The following is a 20,681-nucleotide window of genomic DNA, read 5'->3' on the forward strand; positions in this document are numbered from 1 at the left end:
TATTGTCTTCCTGTATGACAGGCAGACTACAGCATGCACTGACGAGCAAATATTTGTACAGTTTATTTCAACCACGACGCTCGCCAAAGAGTCCGGTGAGAGATGCCTTTTTTCCTCGTTAGCGCTACATTCTGGAGCTCAAATGTTAATGTAATAATTTGATGTGTCACGTGACCAACTAATAGCTAAGAGGCAAAGGATGCTCGGGGAGGAACCCTTTCAATCAATGGACATGAATGTGGCACGTGAAGAAAACTGGTCACATCAATCCGCAATGGGAAATAACGAATATAATTCCGGGGACGGCGTTTTCGTCTTTGTAGCAGGCTTTTTATAGTGCCTCGTGTGAGCGTGACTCTGGAGCCCAAACGCGATGACGTCACTGGTTTGTTCGGCAAAGTCGTGCTAAGAGTGGCAGAACAAGTCCTGTCATGAATAACAGAGACTACCAGCAAATCGACTCAGGGGCACCTGGGACTCATGCGGCCACCTCGGTGGGACACCATCCCCAACCCCAGAATGGAAAGCAGCACCACGTGGAGGACCGCAGCAGCGAGCTTCTGAGAAGACCCAGGAGGAGGTGGGAGGTCTTACCTGGGAAGAACCGCTTTTTCTGTGATGGACGCCTCATAACGGCCGGTCAGAGCGGTATGCTGCCCCTAACCCTGGGCCTCATTCTTGTCACCAGTGGATTATTCTTCATATTCGAGTGAGTTCATGTCTATTTGATATTTTTTGTGCTGCACATCATATACGCTACATAGCAATTGTGTTGCAGCTGTCCTTTTCTGGTCAAACACCTGACGGGCTGCATTCCCGCCATCGGAGGAGTCCTCTTTGTGTTCGTGCTGGTCACGCTGCTTCAGACCACTTTTTCAGACCCCGGCATCCTCCCTCGAGCGACGACGGCTGAGGCAATCGACATCGAGAAGCAGATCGGTACCCAAATGCTCACACATTCATCTGATAGTGGATTCTTGAAAGGATTGCTTCAAGATGTCCACGTCTCATAGAAAAGTAGTCCTTTGGCATCCATCCGTTTAATGCTAACAATCGATGCGAAAGGCTATTGACAGGTTCACAAAAAGCCTCACGTTGGGGGTGCTGTATCCCTTTAAGCCCGATATTGTTTATTTTTTTGTCTAGACGACATGGGGAGAACCAGCTACCGCCCCCCGCCGCGCACCAAGGAGATCCTCATCAACCAGCAGGTGGTCAAGCTCAAGTACTGCTTCACCTGCAAGATGTTCCGGCCTCCGCGCACCTCCCACTGCAGCCTGTGCGACAACTGCGTGGGTGAGCTATTCCTCACTCTACGGGAGCTGTGCGGTATTATTTTGCTTCTGTTAACCTTTTGTTTGACCTATAGAGCGATTTGACCATCACTGTCCCTGGGTGGGCAACTGCGTGGGCAAGCGCAACTACCGATTCTTCTACGCCTTTATCGTGTCACTGTCGTTTCTGACAGCCTTCATCTTTGGTTGTGTGGCTACACATCTGACCATGAGTAAGTGAACTCACCATGACACCCACAGGAATCAGAAGTCGTAATTGAACATGGTTTTTCCTCTCAGGAGCTCAGGATGGGCAAAGCCTGCTTTACGCCCTCCAAGAGAGTCCTGGTAGATATCCTTTACCTTTCAGAAAGAACATTTTTAGTCAGTCATCGCTCCTAACGTGCATTTTGATCTCCTTGACTCGACTTTGCACTGCCGTGGAGCTTGTGATTTGTTTCTTCTCAGTCTGGTGCATCTTAGGCCTCTCAGGCTTCCACACGTACCTCGTCGCAGTCAACCTCACAACAAATGAAGACGTGAGTAACATTGCGTGCCTTTGAGATTCATAAATGTAAACATGTTTTTCCGTGCCTAGATTAAAGGTACTTGGTCAGGGAAGAGAGACACAGACGTCACCAACCCTTACAGTCACAGAAACATCTTCGTCAACTGTTGCGCTGTACTCTGCGGACCAATGCCACCCAGGTAAGAATCAGTTCATTGTCAATTAGTCAGGAAAATGTCCGCTTAATTTTTTTTTGGGTGGCAACTAGTTTGATCAACAGACGAGGCCTCCTCCGCACGGACGAACCCGCTCAGACCGACACGGACATCGAACTGACCACCTCAACCCGAATTAATGTGGTAAGGCGAAATAAACAGATGATGGCGGGCTTTGTTGGCTATTAATATTTATTTTTTGATGGAACATTACAAACAGGCCTAGGGGTAGGTGATCAAGTTCAAGTGTTAACGTCACATCTCTTGAAAATGATTGTAATTTTTTTTTTGTCACTGTTTGTATATTTTCACATTTACACACACCCCTCGCCCCCCTGTGGTGTGTCCACAGCCCAAACACGTATCTAAAGGTCTGTCAGAGTCCACCGCTCACACGCCGCTGCTGTCCACTCAGTGTCCTCAGGGGAAGTCGCAGTCAGTCTTGGACCCGGCGAAGAATCCCAACCCCACGGTGAACACCTCAAAGTGCGAAACGGACAGGAGTGCCGGCTCGCCACCTCGCAATACCTCCCACGCGCTCCCCGCCCAGACCAAAGCCAAGAAAACAAAAAAGGCCACGGCCAAACTTACCTCTGCCGTCCACGCTTCACGCCACGGCCAAAGGGAGGAGCCTTAAAGGTGCCGGCTCCTTCCTCCTTTCACCTCAATGAAACATAACTTTATGATTTCATGGAAATTTACTTTACCTGCGAAAGCAATTATGTAACAACTCAATTTGTTTCTGAAACAGACGGGGGGCCGTGTGTACGCTGTACAGCGTTGATACAGACACAGTAAAGGTACACTTTTTACTGATTTATTTATTTGTTTGCAAAATGTTTTTGTTGTTGTAGAATTCCCATTTTTACTGGTATGTGTCCTTTTTTTTTATTTCTGCACGGGCAGATAAAAGCTTGACTTGTGTCCATGTAAAACATCAATTTGTAACAATCCAGCCTGCAAGGCAGACGCGACAAACCAACTCAGAATGCCTTTCTAAAGAGAAGCATGTCGTGCTGTATTTATGTGAAAATGTGAAGACTATTAAACAATCAAAAGCTGTGCTGATGGAGCTTTTTGTTTTCTCTAAAAACGGTGCTTCTGCTACAGTTTAGCCTTTGGCCACTAGATGGAACTGAAGCTTTGCAAATTTTCCAAGGGAAAAATATGAGCACGGCAAACTGGTAACTAGGAAGAGAAATTACCTCTGCCAAGGAAAGATTTCCCTTGGGAAACAAAGCCCGAGGTGTGAGGCTATACAACTTGCATACTCCACTGAAATCCAAACATTCAGAGATAATTTGTATGCAATGACAAAAATGACTATGAGGTATTTCAGAAAGGTCACCTGATGGTCTTGCACCGCACGGTGGTTAGTTTTATTGAACAGTTTTCAAATTTGGTAGAAAATGGACAAACGGAAGGTTCTGAACGAGTAACACAATGGAGTCAATTTCACCATTAATGATGTACAAACTGTTTAATGCTCACAGCTGTCATCATTTATAGTGTTCCTTTTATGCCACATTTCAGAAATACTGCTAGCAGCGTTTATACTTCAGGCCCTGCTTTACTTCTCTGTATAAATATCTCGCTTGCGAACCCGTGTGGGAGTTGGGTCGCAACTTGGAGATGGCGCGTGTATAGATGTGGTGCGCACTTGATATCATGGATGTAAACTCTGCATGTGGCTGTGATAAGATTTGATATGTGATGATTATCTGAAAATACACTGGGATGTAGGAAGGAGCAAATAATAGTCCATGAGGCATTGAGATAGCGGAGCAAACTCACTGCGTGTGTGTTTTTGTGTGTGCGTATGTGCATGTGTGAGTGTGGGGGCGGCGGTGATGATTCAAGTCAGATTTCTCACAGGAACAGACACTTCACTAGAAGCAGAGGCACATCGCAGTTGGCCAGTGCAGAAGGAATATTTTCACAAAAAAATTTAGCCACGGATTTAGTTAAAACAAACAGTGGATATTAAATACATTTTTTTTCCTTTTTTTTTTTTTTTTTGGAGGAGATAGAAAATGTCCAGAGTCGCCAGCCTGTCCAAACTGCGGCAGGAGAGGATGAAGGAGATCAACTTGAGGGTGAGTAACCATCACGAGCACACTTAGGTTAAAAAAACCCCTCAAAAAGTCAACTTTATTTTCCGTGAATATCAACTATGAATTTTTCTCAGTGTGTTGTTACTTCCCCTTCTTGGGTTTCGCTGCCTTTTCCTGATTGTGACACACGGAAGAAGGGCCCCGCTCATACAGGCCTGAGCCCATCATGCCTATCTCATCAGAGTGCTGGGCCTGTGGGTGTAGGTCTGTGTGTGTGTGCGCTTTTGCTTGTACATAGTGTGTTTGCTCTTACTGGATTGTCGTTGCCATAGAAATGGCCGTGCGTGCGCTTGTGTGTGTGGTATATCTGCTCTGTGTGAAAATCTCCAGAGCCTCAAAAAGGTTGCAAAACGTGTCAGTGCAGGTGTGAGGGATTGGGATTGGATCAATTCATGTTTAAAAATGCTTTTGTTTCTTTATTATTATTTTTTTATTGTTCTCGATTCTGCAGAAGCTAACCAAGTTAAAAATGCTAATGTCGCTTATTGTAACGCCTACACGTGCGTACAAAATACTAATCCCAAATTTTGATTAAACACAATTGTGTCTGCTTACTAGTACTCTACTTGGAACTTGAGAAATGTACAAAACGCTGTCGTCTGCATTTCACAAAATCTAAATCGGTGCAAGAGAACCAACTACAGGATGTGAATGCAAATGCCTTGTTTATGCTATCTACGTATTTATTTAATTTCCATGTATCCATTTTATTTTTCTGTATTTGACATTCATGTGCTATTTAAAAAATAATAATAATCAGAAGTAACTGTTTCTTTAGTCATTTGTTTGGCTCAATATGTGCTTGCAGAATGGCTTGCACTCTGACTTCTGCTTTTACAGTGTGATCATCATGCCATCGACTCATCCACTACCTTCTTTTTGTCCACTACTGACACTTTGTTTTCATTATGGGTACATTTTAAAGTACACATTTATTAGAGTCAACAGAGTAAACCCTACAAACTGCAGTCGTCGCCTTCAAGCTTCCATCTTGGATTCAGCGTGTCGGACGGAGCCCAGCTTCACAATCTCACTTTGGATAGTCACGAATTGAAATATACAGATGTGAATACTGTCATGATGCATTTCTGTTGACTTTTTTTCCTCTCACCCAATCCCCCCAGAATAAAGAGCGAGAGCGCATGAGGGAGCGAGAGAAGGCAGCCCGGGAGAGGGAGGCCCATTACAACAACGGTCACCTCTTCACCTCCCTCACAGTTTCGGGAACCACGCTGTGCTCTGCCTGCAACAAGAGCATCACGGCCAAGGAGGCGCTCTGCTGTCCCAGTAAGTCATGGCCAGTACAAAATGGTGGCAGACGCAATCGAGTGATGATACACCAAACGGAATAACACTGAGGTTTTGAGCAAACTAACTATAATTTTCACATTTTTCCCCCCAGCATGCAATGTGACCATCCACAACCGCTGCAGAGACGCTTTGCCCAACTGTGCCAAAGTCAAACAGCGAGTAAGATCCCAATTTAGAATATGTAATTTTGAAACTGTGCTTGATGTGTGGTTTCCTTTGAGAATTCTAATTAAAATTTCCATGTATGTCATCCACAGCAGCAGAAGACAGCGCTAATGCGCAACAGCTCGTTGCAGAATGTGAACATGCGCACAAGTAAGACACTTTGTCCCATTCTTAATCCTCTAATCATTTATTTTTTTTTTTTTTTCTGATGTTTTTGCTCATCTTCAATGTATAGATCCAATCATGCGTGAGCGTCCCACGTCGGCCATCTACCCTTCCGAAAGCCTCCGCCATTCCCTTCTCGGATCTCGTCGAGGGCGTTCTGGCCTCTCACTGTCCAAAAGTGTCTCCACGAACAACATTGCAGGGTGAGCAAGTTGTCAGCCTCAGACTAATGGAACCTTTTCAAGTTCTTACTTAATTATTTCCAAGTACGAGTTAATTTCAATAATCAAATAACCATTCTCATTCAAAACAGATTATCATTAGCTTAGTCAAAATGAACCAACTGATTAATTTAAAAAAATGCTTCATGCATGTGTACAATTTTCATTTGTTTCTGCCGCAGGAACCTGACCGACGACTCTCCTCTGGGCCTGCGGCGGATCTTGTCCCAGTCTACGGACTCCCTCAGCTTCAGGAACAGAGCCATGTCGATGGAGTCCCTCAACGACGACGGTACAAGGTCAACTTTGACTGCGAGGCCCACGGCTGAACCTCGCCCTTTATTAGTCGATGTTCTGGTTAAAGGCGACTACTACTACACTTCCATCCTGGAGGAGATGGAGCTGGAAAGCGAGGACTTCAAGGCCGACTCGTGGAGCATGGCCGTCAACACAGATTATTTACACGCACATAGCAAAAATGTCATCAAGAGGCAGGATGTCATTTATGGTGACGACTTCTTACCCCGCCCATCTGCACTTGAGTAAAGAAACCACAAAGCAACCCAGATTCTACTATGTGATGTCTCCACCCAGAGTTAATCCAGACTGAGGTGCACCACATGCGCACGCTGCGCATCATGCAAAGGGTGTTCCGGCAGGGCCTGCTGGAGGAGCTGCAGCTGGACCCGAGCACCGTGCACGCCTTGTTCCCCTGCCTGGATCAGCTGATCGGCATCCACTCTCACTTCCTGTTGCAGTTGCTGCTGCGCCGCAACGCCAGCCTGCAGCCTGACTCCGACTGCAACTTCACCATACACCGCCTGGGTGACATACTGCTGGAGCAGGTCAGTTTATATCCACTGGTGTTTCCCAAAACTGACCATCATGGTCAAATTTTCTCCATGGGGACCAGAACCTGAACTCAAGAGACACGAGCATTACAAATAATAAAAAAACAGCATGCTTCAGAAAATGCTTGCTGCTGATTTTTGGTTTAATTTTTAGTCTCCCTGGAAGTGCATTTTTACAGGACGTTTTGATTTGTGTTTCCAGTTCTCCGGCCAGAGTGCTGACGACATGCAGAAGACCTACGCAGAGTTCTGCAGTCGCCACATAAAGGCGGTCAAGTTGTACAAGTCACTAATGGCCAGGGACAAGCGGTTTCAGTGCTTCATTCGAGTGAGAGACAAAAATGAGAAAAAAATAAATGAAGTGATTGGATGGCGAGTTTAAGTTTTGTACTCATGTATGTTTGTATGCAGCGTGTGAGTCGAGGACCCTGGCTGCGTTGCCATGGTATCCAGGAATGCATTTTGTTGGTGACTCAGCGCATATCCAAGTACCCCGTCCTCATTCAGCGTATTCTGGAGAATACCGTCGGTGAATTGTCACTCTTTAATTTTCAGCATTCACACAGTTAGACATCCACAATTCCATAGGATTTTATTTATTTTATCTAACAGAAGATGAAGTAGAAGCATCCTCCATAGCCCAAGCTCTATCCATGGTCAGAGATCTTCTCAACTCAATAGATCAACAGGTAATCTCACATTTAAAAAAAAAAAAAAAAAAAGACTCATGCACTGGTTTTTGATCGTGACATCACGACCTGTATGGCAGATGGAGGAGCTGGAGAAGACACAGCGAATGCAGGAGATCCAGGCCAAACTGGACCAGCGGTCCGAGACCCGGGTTAGGGACGGCGGACTTTTCAGGCCTGTCGAGCTGCTCCGCCGCAAACTCGTCTACGAGGGAACACTAATGTGGAAAACTCCCGGATCCCGACTCAAAGGTGAAAAAAATAGTACTAATGTGGTACGCGTGAGCTGAAGTCCGTACTAGTGGCTGGTCAGTAGATGGCATTAGGGTCCACACCACCTCTAGTGAAACTAAAATGTCAGATACTGCTTGAGCCTAGTTTTATTTCTGTGAACATAATTCAATTCATCTTTTGTAGTGACTCGCTTAGCTTTTCTTTTCTTCACTGCTACAATTGTTAGGCTGACACTCGAGCTTTAAAAACAAGACACTTGCACTTCCCTGGCACTCGCTCATTATTTTGATCTATATTTACACGCATACAAGTCTTTTCAAAGTCTTCTCACCCCCTCTAAGAGCGCTGTCAAAATGAAGCGCCCTCCCTTAGAACCCGATGCGAGTGGGCTTTGCGGGGATCATTCGTACCCTCTGCAACCATCTTGGAACTGGCCTGTATTGTTGTGGCCTTTTGCTCTCTTGATAGGCAATCAAGGGAAGTGCTGCAGTCATTACAACTCGATGTACAAATTGTTCTCATGTCAAAGCACTTTTATTAATAAATCCTTGTGATATTTAATTGGTTGTACACATCTGACTGCAGTATTTTTGTGTAGATTTGCACGTCTTACTGATGGCGGACATCCTGGTGTTTCTTCAGGAGAAAGACCAGAGGTACATCTTTCCATGCCTGGTAAGTTACACAAAGCTGTATTTAGAGTTACGTATGCGTCGCCAATGTGCACTGACAACATTCGTCCCTCTCCAGGACAAGCCCCCCGTGCTGTCCTTGCAGAACGTCATCGTGAGGGACATAGCCAACCAGGAGCGCGGCATGTTCCTCATCAGCGATTGCTCGCCACCGGAGATGTACGAGGTGCACGCCGCCTCCAGGGAGGACAAGAACATGTGGATACGGCACATCCAGCGCACAGTCAACAAGTGGGGCCACAAGTTAGACCACACATAAATCTTAATACGGACGATGTGTTTATTCATGTTTGTTGTTTCTTTGCAGGTGTCCATCTCGTGAGGAGTTCCCCCTCATAGAGACGGAGCACAAAGCCCATCTGAGGAGACTCAAAGGTCTGTTTAACCCTAAATGAGCCAACCAATCAACAAGTGCATTCATTGATTGGCTGGTTGATTGTTCCACGGTGGCAGCGGATCTCCAGCAGAAGGACCGGGAAATACTGGAGCTCCTGCAGGAGAGGGTGACCCTGTTCTGCGAGCTGGCCCAGGTGAGTTGCCAGGATGACCTGGAGCCTCCCGTCACGCGCTACCTGTTCAGGGCGGACACCCCGCAAGCTCCACGGGCGGAGAAGTTTCTGCTAGATGCCACGGCCGAGGGTAAGATAACAAATATGATCTTACTACAACATCACCAGGGGTGGTGCTCGTGTGATCGTGATGTTTCTCTCCAGTGGACCGACTCAGCGAACTTCTGCTGGGCTCCAGCGTCGACGTTCCTCTCCTGTGCCATCATAACAACTTGGACATCACAAATGCCAGTAATTTAATTTTCAATTCCTTCTTGTTTTTTGGCATTTCTTGGTGTTCCTTTTATTTTGCAGTGTTTTTTCCTCTGTGCAGGTGATCATGTTCTTCTCATCAATGGAGCTAATGAGTTGCCAGCCACAAAGGTGAGTTTTGGCTCAATATACACTCACTTGCACTATAATATGAGCTATTTGCTAAAAACGACTCTTTTGTGTTTGTGTTGAACAGGAGGTCTGTCAGAGGCTGATGAATCTCAGCGTTTGTCTTCATGCACTCCAGGTAAGTTGTGTACACCAGCAAACACTTCCATGTTCTTTTTATAATAGGAGCAAACACTTTCTTTTGACTGACAACTGCATCAGCTCAACAAATTGTCTTCAATTATTTATTTTTTTACATAATACCTGATAACAAATGAGCGGGCCTTTTCACAACCACTATAAATACACAACACTGTATTAGAATCTTACAACCACAACTTCCTAATACTCTTAAGACTGTTTTCAAATTTCAAAGGCTGCTGTCATCAAACAAGACTCCATCCTGGAGCTGCTGCTGCAGCAGGAGGACCCGGCATCGCCGGTGTCGGCGGGATCCTGGCGGCAAAACCGCGAGGCCGCCAGCGGCGCCACCATCGGTGAGCTGGCCCTGCTGCAGAGGCAGCACAGCCTGCTGCAGGAGGAGCTGCTGAGGCTGCGCAACGCTGAGACTCGCTTCAAGGACAGCGAGAAGGCTCGGGCCAAGCTGGAGAAGCAGGTCCGACACATGAAGGGCTGCGGCGAGGCCGTGTCCTCGTACGAGCACTGCGATACAGCCTCTCAAGTAAGAACACCACAAACGTGTGTGCTGAATTTCCTCCCGGGGATCAATAAAGTATCTACTATCTATCAAGGTCTATGTGAATTAATTTTATGTTTTTTTTGCACACTAATTTGATACTTGTGCAGCCTGGAAAGGAAGGCCTGAGTGCAAGTTCCGAGTGGGACAACGGGGCACGCCAATCAAACGCTCCTCGGGGAGGCAGCGACGAGGAGGTCAACATGACGTCTGATGATGATGTGGAAGAAGAGGAAGAGGAGGAGGAGGCATCTCAAAGCTCCAGAGGTTCGACAGAACAGCCATTTTTTTGAAGCAGCCATTTTAATTGACCCACTTCTAGGGGTCTTTCAAAGACTGACAAATCCTACAGATGAATCATCATAAAACAGGAAACTCAACCCGTTCTTGATGCTTGTTAATTTGATGCTAATACCACTTTTTTCCTCACCACAGACTTCCAAGAAATTCCAGAGGAGATCTGATCTTCCACCAACAAGCTAAGTGACCCGCACACTCCAATAGAAAAACCATTATGCTGCAATGTACGTATCTGCGTCTTGAATGAATTATTACTTAAATTATTGAGTCGCTTTGCTTTCCTCACTTAAGGGCTTGTGCGTGGAGTCGTTTGCATGATTACTTACTGAATAAAAGGGTGAGGTGTTGTGAACTAATCTACGAATTCACACTACTACACAGATGTGCTGTTCAACAATATTATTTTGTGCTATTATCTTGACATTTTTAACTTAATCACATAAAGTCTAAGTCATTTCAAAGTTTTTATTACAGTGGTATCTCAACTTACTAGTTTTTCCAGCCAAGGCTCACTAGCGTTATGCTAACACACAAAGCAAAATGTCATATATGGGCTAATGAAACTAGCATCAATATTGTGGTGTTAAAACCCTTTAAGCAATGGACGTTTAAGCACAAATATACATCAACACATGTCGACAGATAGTACAACAATGCTCATAGTCATATTCCGTATATATGAAAACGGCATCAATTCAGAAGCATGCGTGTTTTCAGTGTCATAGACTCCAGCATATGTATTCTTTAAAACTCTTTGACAAGTTTCTGACTGTAAAAAGAGCTCTTGTTGCACTTTCCAATTTGTTACAAGTTGCCAGGTGACCTTTCTGTATACAAGATAATTATTATATTATGACGTTAAGATGATACTGTATAACATGAAAGGCGATGCTCACATATATTGTAAACACAGAAGAACGAATCTATTGTCATATTAATACGAAATGTATTGTCTCCTCATCAATAAACCTTTCATACCACCAAAGTAGGATGTGAAGGTTGATGCCGCCAAGAAAGAACCACACGCACACTTATGCACAGTCCCTCATCCTAATCCCACAGACAATGTCAGCCAAAAGATGGTTATTAATAACCCGCAGGGGCCCACAGAGAGGAATAACTGACATAGTCACAGCCCCCTTGTTGCCCCCACCCCCACCTCCATCGGGCCATATATACGCTTGTCGTTGCCACTGTGCCCCCCTCTCCCAGGAGACCCCCAATTATAGTCGGCGCAGGCCAGGTGATGGACTACAGTTACAAGGCAGGAATGTCCAGCCACCGACTCTTCTGTGTGTGCCGTCCGGTTGGACATCTCTTGCTCGTTTGTCGTGTCCCACACAGACGACTCACAATGCATTTTAATGACATGCTTTATTGCGCATCCTTTCTATTTGAGCCTCACTGTTTGATTTGCAATTTATTCGGCTCAGCTTTAGTATTAACACAACTGTAAATAAATGAGTGATTATTCTTTTCAAATCACAATTCAATTACATTTCTTATGAGGTGCCAACTCCCAGTTAATGTGTTTGGATGTCATTTGTGTCCAACAGGTTGCAACAAAGTAACTGCAATCCTAACTAGTGATATAATACAACTGCAAAAAAATCATGCCTGTATTTTAGTACTGTTAAGTATTTATTATTGAAGACAATCAGGAAGTGAAGCCACATACATGCACAGAGACACACACACTCACATTTTCTCACACATGTGCGTGCACACACACTATCTCTCACAAGTTTGTAAGCTGGTGTGGGACATGCTGTCGTTGACGTTGAGTCAGAGAGCAAGCGGCGGGGCTGTGGCATTACAGTATGTCGCAGTGCAAACTCACAGTGTCACACCAGATTAGAACAGACTTGTGCTCACTTGACGGCGTCAACAGCTGTGAGTCAACATGCTAAACTAGTAGCATTACTCACGGCACACACACACACACACAGTAACCTTTTCTTATTTCGACCAGAACAAGACGACGACTCAGATAATGGGTTGAGGCTAAGCTTGCAAAAGTCACATGACCAAACCCAGGTAACAGGTGAGCTCCTGATGGTACTGTGATGTCATTTTCAGTCGGCAGCAAGTGGCAGTGCAAGACAAAATATGTGAAGGTAAAAGAAAAATTACATTTTAAAATTAATAACAAAATGCTGGAATCATATTTAAAAATAAAAAACAAAGTGAAAGGAGAAGCGCAGGATGCTGCAAGTCAGGGTGTGTCCAAATGGAGGGTGCGTCCACAGGGATGATCCCAAAGTGGGGGCGTCCCCCTCCTCGGCCCCCCGTATAAAAGTCCGCCCTCCATCTTGGTCAGAGTTTGGTGTCTCATCCCCGTTGCCAGACTTGGGCATCCGTCATCCCGTCCTTCTGTCCGTTCTTCTCATCTCATTGTCCTCTCTGCTAAAGAAAAGAATAACAATAGTAAGCCAAAATGGAGGCCATCAAGAAGAAGATGCTGATGCTCAAGCTGGACAAGGAGAACGCTCTGGACCAGGCCGAGCAAGCGGAAGCCGACAAGAAAGCGGCGGAGGACAGAAGCAAACAGGTGGGCCACTAATTCTCTGCCTCTGAAATGTTGGGCAACAATAACTACAACAATGGCCGACTGTTTTTTATCGCTGCAGCATGAGGACGAGCTCCTGCAGATGCAGAAGAAGCTGAAGGGGACGGAGGACGAGCTGGACAAATACTCTGAGGCGCTCAAGGATGCTCAGGAGAAGCTGGAGGTGGCCGACAAGAAGGCTGCCGACGTGAGTGACAAAATAAAAAAACGCACACACACACTCAGTAGTTTGTCACCCAATAAAAGCACCAGCACTTTTTTAAAATGCTCATATTGCTTGATCAAAGCTGCCAGTGTAAATCAAGCCTCATCAAGCCACACTGTGCATTCCATTCTCCTCATGCTCTGGATGGAGACCCCCGCCCCCCTCCCCTAGCACACGCACCCACAGCTGTCGAGGGGATTCAGGGCTCCCGCTTGGGCCATGATGTCAGCCTGCTAAACCTCGACTCGTAGCTTAACAATGGCCCCGCTCCTTTTTAGGTGCAAGCCTGTTTGAGCGCTACCTGATAGCGGCCAAGACATTTTATTTCTGGAAAATGTCTTGCTTGCATTTAATTTGATGTATTCTTTTTTTTACAATCATGAAGATAATTTACATCGTTCATATGGAATTTTATTGTTACCTGGTGTGGTCCCACTTTATCACACCAGTTTGTGCGACTCAGCCTGTACAATTTGTGTGCACAGGCCGAGGCAGAGGTGGCCTCCCTGAACAGGCGCATCCAGCTTGTGGAGGAAGAGTTGGACCGAGCTCAGGAGAGGCTGGCCACCGCTCTGCAGAAGCTGGAGGAGGCCGAAAAGGCGGCCGATGAGAGCGAAAGGTAATCGTTGAAATGGAGGATGCTCAAAGCAAAAGAGAAAAAAAATTGGATGTGTAAATATCTAAATATTCAAGCCATGTTACGTAAAGAACTGTATACTAGCTAACACCACCTTTAGGGACATTGCACAATAATTTTGGCATTTATACTCAATTGCATGAATGATTACTAAACACCATCAACTCATAAAAAACACCAGGGTTCCACCAGATGGCGACAAAGGATTTTTATGATTCCTTATTTGCCTGCGCAGAGGCATGAAGGTGATTGAGAACAGGGCCTTGAAGGATGAGGAGAAAATGGAGCTGCAGGAAATCCAGCTGAAGGAGGCCAAGCACATTGCAGAGGATTCGGACCGCAAGTACGAGGAGGTGAGTCGGACCTCCGCACTTCCTGCAGGTAGGTATGCCCGTTTACTCTGGGAATGTCGTGGTGGTGCAGGTGGCTCGTAAGCTGGTGATCGTGGAAGGCGAGCTGGAGCGTACAGAGGAGAGAGCCGAGCTGGCTGAGGCGTAAGTTTCTCGCTACACGTTTGGTTTTTTTTAAACCTGTTTCCTTGTTGCCACAGAACATTTGACTACTATTCTTACACAGTCCATTTCTGTTCCAACATAAACGCATGCTGCAGTAAATGTGCCGAGCTGGAGGAGGAACTGAAGAACGTCACCAACAACCTGAAGTCTCTGGAGGCTCAGGCGGAGAAGGTAAGGCAACATGACTCCCAAATACAAGACGGCGAGATATTGTGTGCATGTTTTCATCTGAGTGAATTTCTCCACATAGTACTCCCAGAAGGAGGACAAATACGAGGAGGAGATCAAGATCCTGACAGATAAACTGAAAGAGGTGAGAAAGGCTCAAATATTTTGAATCACTTCAAGAGATGAAAATATTAATATGAAATGTTTTGTGGTGATTAGGCTGAGACCAGAGCGGAGTTTGCTGAGAGGTCTGTGGCCAAGCTGGAGAAGACTATTGATGATCTGGAAGGTAAGAAAACATCAAGCAGTCTTCAACGTGTGGGTTGTTTTACTTAGTTTTATTGTACAGAGGTTCAACATTTTTTTACTTGGATGACATTTTCGAATATTATTTAAAACTTCACCTGTATATAAAGACAAATTAAGCTTTTACCTTCCTCACCGCTAATTGTTGTGTTGCCTTTCCCCAGACGAGCTATACGCGCAGAAACTCAAGTACAAAGCCATCAGCGAGGAACTGGACCACGCGCTCAATGACATGACCTCCATGTAAGACACGCAAGACTTTTTATCTGAAGTTGTTGGAGACTTTTTAAAAAAAAATATATTTTTTGTGTTTTCTAGCTAAACACCCAGGAAGCCTTACTCCCCTCCACCTCTTCTTCCTCTTCCACAACGTTTCTCGCACTTTCAGAACCTTCATCCATTTTCTGTACCGCTTTATCCTCACTGTTTTGCAAAATCCAACCCAAAACTTTCATTTCGGTCCCTGTCAAATCTTTTCTTTGTAAGTCTTTGTAACGCTATTAAAAATTCGAGGAAGGTCTTGCTTTTCAGCCTTTTTCATATTTCAAAGTGGACAAAAATATCTGGGGATGGAGCGGATTTCCTTCAATGATCTAGACCAGCCCAAAATAAGCAAGTTGTTTGGTGAGTTGTATTATTTTCTAATTTCATGAAGGAGATAACACAACGTGGATAAAAGCTAAAACATGACCAAGCATAGCCTGTACAGTTATTTAAACAATTAATTCTTTCTTATGGGGGATTAAGGTTGAGGTAGGAATGTTTTTGAAATGGAAAGTCAACATTGAGCTTTTGGAGGGCATAAAATGCAGGGAAAAACAAAGTTTTCATGCTGCTGTTTTTTCCACTCACATTTCCCATGACAGGATGACATTTCAAGCATTTGGCCGTTGTATTTGCATGCATAGTTAATGTGCCTCATGGATATGAAATGAAATGCTCAAATGCCTTTCCATACAACATTTCTTGATCTTATGCTACATCCACATTGAGAATGGAGCAGATTGCCAAGTAAAAAGTCTCTCCTTAGGTTCACCGCTGCCCTCTTGTGGCTGATTCTATGAATTGCTACTGAGTCGTCTTCGTAGCAACGATGCAGGTTTGCTCTCTGTGTCTTCCGTGTCACTTTCACACTGTCTCTGTCGGACATTGGGGGGAAAAATAGAGGGAATAACTGTTACCACAGCTTAGTAGTAAATCATGATGCAGTTGAGTAAAATGTTTCTCATCACGTAACTGCTCAGTGTATTGATATTTTACCTCGGGTACGTCAGATGTGCCTTTACACAACAGTTTTAAGCGGACCAGACGGTTGCAGATCCAAACCATGTTGTAGGACATCTGAGGACACCGAAAGCACCGCTATATAAATTACAATACAACCAACACGTGTGCAAAAAAAAAAAAAAGTGTAGATTATGCACCTTCCACTTCCTTCTGGCGTTGAATTTCTTGAAGTTCTTCATGTTTATGGATGATCGACTCCTCTTCGCTTTCTGTTGCCGCGTCAGGGGCTGCAACAGAAACAGATGGGTCAGTGCTAAAAAGAATTTAAAAAATTGACAGAGAAGAATACAAGAAGACATACTCTAACCTTGATCCACGGGTGAAGGAGACACTCCTCGGCCGTCATTCTGTCACTGCAACACACATTTACTTTGTGTAAAGGAAAATACATCTAACGTAAAAAATATACAGTATACGGAATTTATACAGCAGTTGCTTTGTGGAGAAAAGGTGAAGCAAAAAATTAATATTTATTTAACAAGTTTAAATTTGATATATCTCCAATAAATATGCTGCTATAAAAATGAATCCCTACCTGGTATTTTTGACCAGGAGTTTTTGAATGAAATCTTTGGCTGTGCAGCTGGTGGTGCTGAAGCAATGCGTGTCAAACTCGTAGTTCACAGCCAGGACGTTCCTCAGCGTGTCTTCATCCGTGTGGCCCTGGAAGGGTGACATGCCGCTCAAGCTGTGGACACGGCGTAGAGACACGACTGTGAAACCACAAGTCAGTCTGTTGGTTGATGTCGCACGCTGCGCCATATGCTCTCCAACTTACAGTATGTACGTAATGACGCCGATGCTCCTGAAGGGGGCAGAAAGAATACGATAAACGTGTCAAGGTGAGGAAAAGTGCTTGAATAATCGCAACGTGTAGGACACACAATGGGCAAGGACAGGAAGTGCGCGGCATAATCACCACATATCGGCCGCCGTGCCCAGGGGTTCGCTGTTGATCACCTCCGGGGCTGGACAAGATGGGACAAAATGCGTTAACACTACCTTCAACCAGAACCTAAAAGTTATTGTCATCAAAAAGAAGTGAAATGTGTCATAAATAATATCACTGTAGCTGTGCCTGCAAGTTTGGTACTTGGGCTCCCTCTTGTGGTGAGAAAGAATCACTGACTGTTCCATTGGCCTAAAGTCAATGCATTCATTTTGCAGATGGGGAGATTGACTTAAAATGAAATTTCATTTTCAAAATTGTATCCAAAATCTACACACTTTCCAAGCCTTGTTGATTTTAAAAATGTCAAGCTCTAGTGTGTCGCATGTTCCTCCCTTAAGGAGCAAGCTAGTAATCCAATTAGAGTGACACCATTAAAAGTGGATTAAACAAAGCCAGGCTGGAGTTAGTGAAATTTACAAGTCAGCTCTGACATTGGGGGTGACCATTTTGCACAGAGCTTTAAAAAAATATATAAATGGGTGTTTGTATAGCTGTTAATGCAATTATTATTTTCCAACATAAAGGTGGACTGAATACAATTAAACGACCAAGGCTGACCGATGTACTGAGGGGTGCCACTGGTGCTCTTGTACTCCTCCCCGGGGACAAAATGGTGCGCGAGGCCAAAATCAATGAGTTTGATGTCGGGATGCGGCGATTCTTTATCCGACAGCATGATGTTTTCTGGCTGAATGGAGATAAAATGAGGTCAGTGTACGATTATGCATGCAGCTTGTTGTCCATGCACGTCACAAATGTTGTACCTTAAGGTCAAAATGGCCGATGTTCTTGCTGTGCATGAAGGCCAGCCCGTCCAGGATCTGCTTCATGAACTCGATGGCCTCGTCCTCTGTCACCATCTCCTTCTCGGCGATGAAGTCAAACAGCTCACCGCCGCTCACACTGGAATTTGTCCATGAAGGGTGAGTCAGATACACAAAGATTTGTTAAACAGGACATGTATACAAACCTTTCAATATGGAACTTAGCAGGTTCTCATCTGGAACATTTTAGGTAAGTGTATAATCTATCGGAGAAATTTTGGCCCAGCTCATGTGTGCTGTTCTAAACATCTGCTCAACTCACATTTCCAAGATGAGCACCACCTCCGAGCGACTATCAAAGACATCCTTTAAGGTGATAATGTTGGGGTGCTGCAGGGACCGTAGGACCTCCACTTCCTGCTCCACGCATCTTCGTTCCAGGCCCAGAAGGCTACACGTGGTTTTGCGCAGCTTCACAAACTTGCCTGCCCAGTACGTGCCTGTGGCCAACTCGCGGACCCGGCGGACTTCACCGAAATGGCCGCTGTGTAGAAAGAAAGAAGTTACAGAAGCTTGAGGTAGGAAAAAATATTGAAGAAATCCCACAAGGCAACATTCAAGGGCCCCTTCCGTTTAGATTCGTGAAATTTAATATTGAATTAGTGTCCTCATCCTGACCTCCCCAGTACTTCCTCGATCTCGTAGAAGTCCTCCACATTCTCAGGCTTGAACACGGCCATGTTGATTCACTTTCAAGGGCTGTTTCCTCTTCTTCCTCCGCGGCTGGTTAATTTAGATTAAACCACAAGTGGCGCATGATCATCCACAGCGTTGGGACCTAAACAAAAATCAACACTCAATAATTTTCCCGAGTTCAATTCAACAAAATCCATAGCATTGCTAAATGCCCAAATCCTTTTTTATTGTCACCCATGAATTTTCACATTCATTGTTTTTAAACAGAAAAGCTAAAAAAAAAAAAAAAGTAAGGCAAAAAGTAGGGTTGTTTATTGACTGAGATTAGAATTTACTTGCAATCCAGAATATAAATAAATTAAATGAATAAAAAACGCTTCTTGATGCTGGATTTGTTGTCCCCCTCCCTTGACTCGGTGGTCACAGCACAACATGAAGTCTGAGGACATCAGTTTTGCAAGTTGTGTTCAACTTCCACTTTCTATCTGACTTCCCAGTTTACAGCATGGAGCTACAGTTCAACCATGAGCTGTAGTTGATGTATTAGCTGTATTACATGTATTTGCACAGCACCCCTCCCAAAAAAAAAAAGGATGTTTATTTAACTTGGAATGACAACATGGAGCATTCGTGGAGTTGCTTTCAATGACCTTAGCTTCATTTGTGTTGACCATGAGCCTCCAACTTCCGTTTCTGTTTCTATCTGACATGTTCGGTTGAAATCCAGTAAATGAAGGAGTGGCCAGTCTCAAGGGAATGACGTGCATGTTCTGCAGTCATTAGAAAGCATGCCGTGCATTCAATTCCTCTGATGCGTTGTTAATAACTTGCAATTGTTTTATTGCATCAACCTTTTTTTCCTCTCTTTGGTTACAAGACATTCCAGAAAGCTGGGAATTGTTTCACACTGTGCTACGACAAGCTGCAATCATGTAATTCCGGCTAAGCAACTGAAATTACAAGAAACAATAATGAAACTGTGATGTCTCTAAATGTTCTTAACTCGTGTTTTCACGCTAGCATGGCATAGAGCTGCAAAATGCCGCCTATTTGACGGCCTCCTGCGTTGGCATGTGGCACCCCCGCAGTGAAGCTGTCAAACTATAATGAGCAGGCTGTCCTTCCAACTCATTCTTAGCGCACTGTTAAATCTTATTTGATGGAGTTTTGTGCTGATAACACAATAATGAGTCATACTCGCCAGTTTCAAGATTCTCAGCATGCACGAAAAGCCAAAAAATTTGGAATTTGAAAGTGCACCTGCAAAGTTAGGAAAACAAATTGCCCACCACAATAATCTCAGCTATTAACATGTAATTAGCTGCACGTTAATCATGACAGGACACACAAAAAAAGGCTCATAGACCAATAACTAAGATTTGAATGATTTCATCCCCACCTGCAATTTCAATATTAATCATATTTTAGTCAATAATATCTCAATAAGGCTCTATTTGGCATCAACTGACCTAAAAATATGAGGAAAAGTCTGTCTAATGTTCAGGCAGCCATTGTGACATATCAGCTAAATAATGTAACCTGACACTACGTTCTTAAACAGTTTAAAAGTAAAAATAGTCAAATACTTGGATGTAGTGTCTCAACATGTCCATCTCGTACATGTCAACCTGTTGTGACATGTCGAGGATATGGGCGCTATACAAATAAGAACACTTGACTTTTAGTAAGACTATTGATCATATAAAATACAGTGGCAAAGAGCATCGAGTGAAGGTATGCGGGCCGAAGGGAGCTTACTCACCCGGTGCAAGATGTGTTGCTCTCGGTTGGGTTCCCGTGTGAATGCTCGCAGTGTCAAACTCACGACGGTGATGACGTAGGCTGGGAATGCGGAAAGCACTTGCACGTCACGACGTTCTGTCCGAATTAGCTTCACAGCAGACGGGTCTTTTCGGTTCCGAACGACAAGGGTGCGTTCATGGCGCCTCCCAATAAGGGAATTTTGATGCCTCGCTGGCGTTTCCTTCTGATTTCGCAATAACGCCTCATTTGTTTTTATTGTCAGGAGTGCATGAATGAACGACGCGCGCTTTCACAATAAAACCGGAACTACTTCAATGTTAACTTCATAAATTTATACAGTATATTGTTTTAATGTCATAGCACAACAAAAACATAAATTTTGCCCAATATCTGGATTAAAATAACAATAATAAGGCACCTATTTCATGGGCTAATTGAAACTGGTGTTTAAAA

At 44.4% G+C, this 20,681-nt stretch overlaps 4 protein-coding genes across 8 annotated transcripts; 3 read left to right on the forward strand and 1 right to left on the reverse strand.

Annotated features, from left to right (window-relative positions):
• Nucleotides 1-11: 11 nt before the first annotated feature.
• Nucleotides 12-3,061, forward strand: LOC119130790 (palmitoyltransferase ZDHHC18-like). Of its 3 annotated transcripts, XM_037264718.1 has the most exons (10): nucleotides 12-709; nucleotides 779-939; nucleotides 1,147-1,296; nucleotides 1,370-1,507; nucleotides 1,575-1,626; nucleotides 1,711-1,813; nucleotides 1,873-1,982; nucleotides 2,051-2,141; nucleotides 2,350-2,636; nucleotides 2,749-3,061. In XM_037264718.1, the coding sequence occupies exons 1-9, from the start codon at nucleotides 432-434 to the stop codon at nucleotides 2,632-2,634; spliced, it is 1,368 nt and encodes a 455-aa protein (XP_037120613.1). In that variant the 5' UTR covers nucleotides 12-431; the 3' UTR covers nucleotides 2,635-2,636; nucleotides 2,749-3,061. The 3 variants fall into 3 exon arrangements, with proteins under 3 accessions (XP_037120613.1, XP_037120612.1, XP_037120615.1); XM_037264717.1 differs by having other exon boundaries at nucleotides 2,350-3,061; XM_037264720.1 differs by having other exon boundaries at nucleotides 2,413-3,061.
• Nucleotides 3,062-3,851: 790 nt separating this feature from the next.
• Nucleotides 3,852-11,350, forward strand: arhgef1a (Rho guanine nucleotide exchange factor (GEF) 1a). Its single transcript, XM_037264715.1, has 22 exons — nucleotides 3,852-4,093; nucleotides 5,236-5,398; nucleotides 5,514-5,581; nucleotides 5,680-5,737; nucleotides 5,823-5,955; nucleotides 6,156-6,265; nucleotides 6,338-6,481; nucleotides 6,568-6,818; nucleotides 7,027-7,152; nucleotides 7,236-7,353; nucleotides 7,437-7,513; nucleotides 7,594-7,765; nucleotides 8,346-8,422; nucleotides 8,498-8,670; nucleotides 8,747-8,814; nucleotides 8,893-9,078; nucleotides 9,153-9,239; nucleotides 9,322-9,371; nucleotides 9,457-9,507; nucleotides 9,745-10,050; nucleotides 10,176-10,332; nucleotides 10,501-11,350. Exons 1-22 carry the CDS (start codon nucleotides 4,031-4,033, stop codon nucleotides 10,527-10,529), a joined length of 2,667 nt encoding a protein of 888 aa, XP_037120610.1. The 5' UTR covers nucleotides 3,852-4,030; the 3' UTR covers nucleotides 10,530-11,350.
• A 1,321-nt stretch (nucleotides 11,351-12,671) lies between these two features.
• On the forward strand, nucleotides 12,672-15,285 carry tpm3 (tropomyosin 3). Its single transcript, XM_037264728.1, has 10 exons — nucleotides 12,672-12,916; nucleotides 12,996-13,121; nucleotides 13,625-13,758; nucleotides 14,012-14,129; nucleotides 14,200-14,270; nucleotides 14,387-14,462; nucleotides 14,542-14,604; nucleotides 14,679-14,748; nucleotides 14,930-15,008; nucleotides 15,084-15,285. The coding sequence occupies exons 1-10, from the start codon at nucleotides 12,803-12,805 to the stop codon at nucleotides 15,085-15,087; spliced, it is 855 nt and encodes a 284-aa protein (XP_037120623.1). The 5' UTR covers nucleotides 12,672-12,802; the 3' UTR covers nucleotides 15,088-15,285.
• An 89-nt stretch (nucleotides 15,286-15,374) lies between these two features.
• On the reverse strand, nucleotides 15,375-20,492 carry si:dkey-240h12.4 (death-associated protein kinase 2). 3 transcript variants are annotated; one of them, XM_037264723.1, is made up of 13 exons: nucleotides 20,227-20,452; nucleotides 19,666-19,724; nucleotides 18,447-18,606; nucleotides 18,091-18,312; nucleotides 17,769-17,907; nucleotides 17,563-17,692; nucleotides 16,972-17,020; nucleotides 16,831-16,857; nucleotides 16,588-16,740; nucleotides 16,354-16,405; nucleotides 16,190-16,279; nucleotides 16,026-16,106; nucleotides 15,375-15,904 (listed from the first exon to the last, which is right to left on the reverse strand). In XM_037264723.1, exons 3-13 carry the CDS (start codon nucleotides 18,506-18,508, stop codon nucleotides 15,824-15,826), a joined length of 1,086 nt encoding a protein of 361 aa, XP_037120618.1. In that variant the 5' UTR covers nucleotides 18,509-18,606; nucleotides 19,666-19,724; nucleotides 20,227-20,452; the 3' UTR covers nucleotides 15,375-15,823. The 3 variants fall into 3 exon arrangements, with proteins under 3 accessions (XP_037120618.1, XP_037120619.1, XP_037120617.1); XM_037264724.1 differs by lacking the exon at nucleotides 19,666-19,724 and having other exon boundaries at nucleotides 16,360-16,405; nucleotides 20,227-20,492; XM_037264722.1 differs by lacking the exon at nucleotides 19,666-19,724 and having other exon boundaries at nucleotides 20,227-20,492.
• Between the last annotated feature and the right edge of the window lie 189 nt (nucleotides 20,493-20,681).

Source organism: Syngnathus acus, chromosome 11 (assembly GCF_901709675.1).
Source record: "Syngnathus acus chromosome 11, fSynAcu1.2, whole genome shotgun sequence".
In the NCBI taxonomy this organism is placed as follows: domain Eukaryota; kingdom Metazoa; phylum Chordata; class Actinopteri; order Syngnathiformes; family Syngnathidae; genus Syngnathus; species Syngnathus acus.

Excerpts from the sequence above, each read along its gene's own strand:
- LOC119130790 (XM_037264717.1), top strand. The coding sequence starts at position 432 with ATGAATAACAGAGACTACCAGCAAATCGACTCAGGGGCACCTGGGACT. Across the intron at positions 1,508-1,574 it reads GGCTACACATCTGACCATGA|GAGCTCAGGATGGGCAAAGC; the intron begins GTAAGTGAACTC and ends TTTTCCTCTCAG. Across the intron at positions 2,142-2,349 it reads CCTCAACCCGAATTAATGTG|CCCAAACACGTATCTAAAGG; the intron begins GTAAGGCGAAAT and ends GTGTGTCCACAG.
- arhgef1a (XM_037264715.1), top strand. The coding sequence starts at position 4,031 with ATGTCCAGAGTCGCCAGCCTGTCCAAACTGCGGCAGGAGAGGATGAAG. Across the intron at positions 5,399-5,513 it reads GGAGGCGCTCTGCTGTCCCA|CATGCAATGTGACCATCCAC; the intron begins GTAAGTCATGGC and ends TTTTCCCCCCAG. Across the intron at positions 5,738-5,822 it reads GAATGTGAACATGCGCACAA|ATCCAATCATGCGTGAGCGT; the intron begins GTAAGACACTTT and ends TTCAATGTATAG.
- tpm3 (XM_037264728.1), top strand. The coding sequence starts at position 12,803 with ATGGAGGCCATCAAGAAGAAGATGCTGATGCTCAAGCTGGACAAGGAG. Across the intron at positions 14,463-14,541 it reads TGGAGGCTCAGGCGGAGAAG|TACTCCCAGAAGGAGGACAA; the intron begins GTAAGGCAACAT and ends TTCTCCACATAG. Across the intron at positions 14,749-14,929 it reads GACTATTGATGATCTGGAAG|ACGAGCTATACGCGCAGAAA; the intron begins GTAAGAAAACAT and ends GCCTTTCCCCAG.
- si:dkey-240h12.4 (XM_037264722.1), bottom strand. The coding sequence starts at position 18,508 with ATGGCCGTGTTCAAGCCTGAGAATGTGGAGGACTTCTACGAGATCGAG. Across the intron at positions 17,693-17,768 it reads TCGGCCATTTTGACCTTAAG|CCAGAAAACATCATGCTGTC; the intron begins GTACAACATTTG and ends ATCTCCATTCAG. Across the intron at positions 16,107-16,189 it reads ACGCCAGAAGGAAGTGGAAG|ATGTCCTACAACATGGTTTG; the intron begins GTGCATAATCTA and ends CGGTGTCCTCAG.